The sequence below is a fragment of the Suricata suricatta genome, chromosome 8 (assembly GCF_006229205.1).
Source record: "Suricata suricatta isolate VVHF042 chromosome 8, meerkat_22Aug2017_6uvM2_HiC, whole genome shotgun sequence".
Taxonomy (NCBI): domain Eukaryota; kingdom Metazoa; phylum Chordata; class Mammalia; order Carnivora; family Herpestidae; genus Suricata; species Suricata suricatta.
Genome location: NC_043707.1, coordinates 21761380 through 21766817, shown reverse-complemented (window position 1 = coordinate 21766817; position 5438 = coordinate 21761380). Strand labels below are relative to the sequence as shown.

At 51.1% G+C, this 5438-nt stretch overlaps 1 protein-coding gene across 1 annotated transcript in view; it reads right to left on the bottom strand.

The window, feature by feature from the left end:
* Positions 1–3763: 3763 nt before the first annotated feature.
* The window catches only part of FBRS (fibrosin), a 12424-nt gene continuing 10749 nt past the window's right edge, over positions 3764–5438 (bottom strand). The window contains exon 17 of the mRNA XM_029947616.1: positions 3764–5438. This exon is cut by the window's right edge and continues 362 nt beyond it. Within this exon, the coding sequence (XP_029803476.1) occupies positions 4986–5438 (453 nt within the window). The 3' untranslated portion in view covers positions 3764–4985.

Here is a 5438-nt window from a genome sequence, read left to right as displayed (position 1 = left end):
TGGACACTTAACCAACTGAGCCACCCTGGCACCCTACTGTGTACTCAATTCTGTGCTGAGTACCCTCTATCTGCACGGTTCTGTGTAACCATCACAATGAACTTGGGAGTAGAATTGTCATTTTCTTTGGAAAGTGGAAACAGGCTAAAGACCAAATTCACAGAGCTGGTTGGTGGAGACCAAATCTAAAACTCTGATCCATCTAATGAAAAAGGCTCTTAATCTGTGTTCTTCACTGGCTCAGGCTCCTTCTTCCTTCTATGCCACTAGATACGTGCTCCTAACCTCGAAGTCTGTTTTGAAAGATGTACCTTCCCAACAAACTGCATGTAAGTAAGCGTTCTCCTTAATTGCGCTCTAGGATCTGTTTCTTGGAGTGTCTCATCAGAAAGGCATCACCGAGAATGACAGCAATAAGTTTTTGAGCACCTACTCTGTGCCAGGCACTGTTCGAAGTTTGTGCTAATTAGCAAATTCACGCAGTAATACTTGGAGAACCCATTAAAACTCCATCTTCATACATTGCTGGTAGGAACGTAAAATATAGTGCAGCCACTTTGGAAACTACTTCGGCAGTTCCCCAAAATGATAGACTTAAGAGTTTACTATATGACCCAGTAATTCCAATCCAAGGTACATGCCTAAGAGAATTTAGAATGTGTTCATATTGGGGTGCCTGGGTGGCTCAGACGGTTGAACATCCAACTGTTGATTTCAGCTCAGGTCATGATCCCGGGGTGTCCGGATCAAGTGTGGATCCTGCTTGGGATTCTCCATTTCTCGCTCTGCCCCTCTCCCCTCGCCCCTCTCTAAGAAAAAAAAATGTGTTCACACAAACACTTGTACGCAGATATTCGCAGAAGCATTATTCATCGTAGTTAAAAGAAACAACTTAAATGACTGTCGACTGAAGAATGGATAAACACAATGTGGCACATCCGTATAATGGAGCATTGTTTGGCAATAAAAAGGAATGCAGTACTGATGCAAGCTACAGTAGAAATGCACCTTGAATCCTTACAATGCTGAGTGGAGATAGCCAGTCATAAAGGACTGAGTGAAGCATATGGTATGTGAATTTATATCTTAATAAAGTTGTTCCAAAAACCCTCCACTTTAGGAGCACCTATTTGCTAGGTGGGGTGCTGCTCAACTCATGAATCATTTAATAGATCCAATTAGATCTTCAAATTAAAAAAAACCCACCTCCATTTTATAAATAAGCCATGGTACGCAAATGTGCACATTGCTTAAGCTTACATAGCTACACTTCTGAGCTCAACCAAAACAAAGAACGGCATTTCCAAATAGCCAACAGCGAAATGATTTTGTTTTTTTCCTCAGCATTGACGATCTTTCTAGATTCCTCTTCTACCTCTGAGGAGCTCCTGAGTTTGGATTAGGACGTGTGGAGGCGGATCAACAGTGCATAGTGGTTATGAGGACAGCCCCGAGAAGGCAGCCCTGGGGATTCCTGCCTTTCACCCTTTGTAATTTTGGAGGCACGTACAGCTGCTCCTCCCAGTACATACATGTCAGCCCCAGGAAAGCCCGGATTTTTGTTTGCCGCTGTATCCGCAGCCACTATTCAGTGCCTAGCATGATGAAGTGAACCGCGGTTGAAAGACTAAAAGGCAGTTCAGACCGTCAATCTGTTGAGGCAAGAAGTTAGGTTCCTGGCTTGGGTGCGGTTAACAGATGGAAATGGATGGGCCTGGTGGGCACAGCATCAGATCTAGGGGGTGACTGGGTACCTGAGTTACTTGTGAGGGGATCTAGAAGTTGGATATACAATAGCTAGAAGGTATTCTTCTGGGGCGCCTTGTTGGCTCGGTCGGTTGAGCATCTGATTTCGGCTCAGGTCATCATCTTGCAGTTGGTGGTTTTGAGCCCCGCATTGGATTCTGTATCTTCCTCCCTCTCTGCCCCTCCTCTGCTTGTGTGCACGTGCACATGCGCTCTCTCTTTCTCTCTCTCTCAGAAATAAGTAAACATGAAAACAAAGTATGGGGCACCTGGGTGGCTCAATCAGTTAAGCGTCGGACTTCGGCTCAGGTTGTGATCTCACGGTTCGGGAGTTAGAGCCCACGTGCAGCTCTCTGCTGTCAGCACAGAGACTGCTTTGGATCCTCTGTCCTCCTCTGTCCCTCCCCATTCACACATGTACTCCCGCTCGCCCTCTTTCTCTCTCTCAAATGAATAAAATTTTATTTATTTTTTTGAGAGAAAGGAGAGAGAGAATGTGAGTGAGGGGCAGAGAGGGAGACACAGAATTCGAAGCAGGCTTCAGGCTCTGAGCTGTCAGCACAGAGCCAAACGTGGCACTCGAACTAACAAACTATGAGATCATGACCTGAGCTGAAATCAGATGCTCGACTGAGCCAACCAGGCGCCCCTCAAATGAATAAAAATTTTTTAAAAAGCATTCTTCTGAGGGTTTCACACCCAAATGTTTATGGGGCAGGGAAACACCCCCAATAGAGACAATGGCTCATTCCTAAACAACAGAGTGGAGGAGACCGTGGCAACGCGGACAGATCATGCCCCACCTCGAGGGGCTGTCATGAGGAAAACAGGTGCGGTGTCAACAGATTCTTAGGTTTTTCTAAAGAAGCTGAAAACGAGGACTGCCATGTGAAACCTTCTCTGCAAGCCAGGTTTCTCCTTCCGGTCAGCCTGTTTCTGACTCAGAGCGATCAGGCCTGAGTCCTCCCTGGAAGCCTCGGGTATGTGCAGGGATAGGAGGGAATGTCGGATGCAGCTCTCCTAAGGCGACCAATATAGCGGGACAAGACAATTCTGGGCGGCTTGGATGGGAGCCAGCTGCTCTAGGGGGTTTAGTCACTCGGGGTTTTTGTTTGTTTGAACATTTTTTTTTTTTTCTTTTCTTTTTTTTTTTTTTTTTTTGTTTGAACATTTTTAAAGTTTATTTACTTATGTTGAGAGAGTGAGCATAAGCAGGGTAGAGGCAGAGAGAGAGGAGGAGGACCTCAAGCAGGCTCCATGCTATCAGCACAGAGCCCAATGTGGGGCTTGAACTCACAAACTGTGAGATCATCATGACCAGAGCTGAGGGCAGATGCTCAACCGACCGAGCCCCCGCTCCAGGAGCCCCTAATCACTTGATTTTTAATGATCACATCAAAAAATGTTAAGTGTAAAAAAGCAAAAATAGTACATTTCACAGGGTCTCATTTTTTCCCCCCACAGTATTTTAAGCGTATAGCTAGAGAAATAGCTGGAAGAATATACTCCTGACAATTAGCAGGTCATCCCTGAGGGGTGAGATTATGAAGCACTTTCCTTCTGAAGTATGCATGTACATTTGTGATCGCACAGGAAATCTAGTATTTAAAAGATACCGCAGCTCTTTTTCTAACACAACTACGCACGTACGTGTACGTGTAGCTAAACACACAGAAGTGGGCCTGAAGAGCATATACCAAATGATCAAGAGCGGTTACCTCAGAAAAGGCACGGGGCTCGCACGGGTTGGCAGGTGAACGGGCAGTTTAGCCATCCTTCTGTAGGGTGTGAACCTGTATAGTATGTACTCCTGGGTTGCAGAAAAACGTGAAAAACGTCAATGCCCAACACTCCCATTCATCCGTCCGCAAGTAAAAGAATCCCTCTCCCAGGTGGGAAGGGGAGAACCTTCATCAGGACATGGACGGCATCGTCCTCCCTCTTCCCTCGCTGCCCCGACCCCCTCTGCCCCCCTCCTCCAGATGACCCCCACACACTGAAAGAGCAGCCGAGGGGCCTCATTGTAACACTCATTTTTATATAAATATCCGCAAGTCATGTTACAGAATAAGCCCCACCGGGGAAAAAAGTCGTTATGTTTTTGTTAAACTGACCCCTGCCTTCTAGGTCGGGCCCCAGCCTGGGGGCACCTGCTGCTTTGGGAAGGCTGGGACTGCTGCCGAGAGGCTGCTGCCGAAGCTGCCTGTGTGGCCCACCCCCGGGCCGACCCCCTTCTTTGGTGTGTGGTACGTGGTGACCTTCTCTGCCCCCCATCCTAGGGCAGGGTTCTGGGGAACAGGGTTCTGGGGAGCAGGGCCCAGGAGTCCTGGGGGCACTTGGAAGTGGAGTAGGGGGACTGAGCCACTAAGAGGTGGAGTCTGAAGCTTAGAGATTGAGCCTTTTGGGAATGGTGGCACACAGAGGTGACAGGAACAAGTAGGGGGAGGGGGACCTGGGCTGTCAGTCAAGCAGGAAGCGTTTGCCCTCCTTTCCAGCCTAGGTACCCAGGTCTCTTCCCCTGTTGCTCTGTCTCCTGCTGACTCCATATTCCCAGGGATAAGCCCTGGGTTCCTGCCTGTCCCCTCCCAGCTCTTCCCTCTACAATCCCCCCTCCCCCCACAGAGAGGCCAGAGGCTAGGAACACAGCACCAGTCTGAGGATTTAATTAACCAGGAAGGGGGATTATTGGGAGGGGCACCCCTGTAAAAATGTACAAAAGGTCTGGGGGGCTATGTGGAAGGGGAGATAAATATGTACATGGAACCCCCCTTCCATTAGCCCCTCCTCCCCCAGCCCTGAGAGGGCATGAGGACTTGGGTGGTAGGTGAAGGGGAGGGGGGGCACTTTGGCCTCTGGCTTAGTGAGCCCTTGGGGAGGCAGGCCAAGGGCCTAGGGGCCCTTAGAGGAGACGATGGTGTACCTCAGGAGACCATGAGCTATGACCTCTGAAATGACCCCCCACTCTCATCTCTCATGCATACACACACACACACACACACACACACACACACACACTCCTCTCTCTAGAGGCTTGTGACCTCTGCCCTCCCAGTGACCCCAAGGTCCATCTGATGCTTGATCTTGTGGAGGCTGGGGCTTTTGCTCCCAGGTTCCATGACCTCAGAGGTGGCTGGTGAGGTCATGACCTCTGCCCTCTAGCCCTGGCTTGAAACCTCAGCTCTAGGACCTTGTCAAAAGGAAAGGGGGATGGAGCTTTGCCCCCCGCCCCTCCCCTTCCCTCACCTGTCAGCCCGGGCTGGGCCGGGGGCCCTAGGTGGGGAACTAGGCCGGGGGGCGGGCACAAGTGGAGGTGGTGCCCCCAAAAGGGCACCTGGGGGAGTCTTGCTGAGAAGGTGAGGGGTTCCCGGGGCCGCAGTAGGTGGTGGCGGCGGAGCCAAGCGGCTGTACAGCAGGGGGTGGGCAGGCTCCAGACCGTAGAGGCGGGCAGCGGCCACGGCCCCTGGTCCAGTCAGCTCCTCGCCGGCCTCATAGAAGCGGGGTGGCCTAGCAAGGCGAGGGGGCCCGGCCAACCAGGTTGGCTCCAGGAAGCCAGCGCAGCGCTCTGGGGGACCAGGGCCCAAAAAGGGGGGTGGCCGGGGCCTCTCAAACAGCAGGTGAAGGCCCTGAGGCCCGGTGGTGGCGGCGGCAGCAGCAGCAGCAGCGGCGGCGGCAGCAGCGGCGGCGGCGGCGGC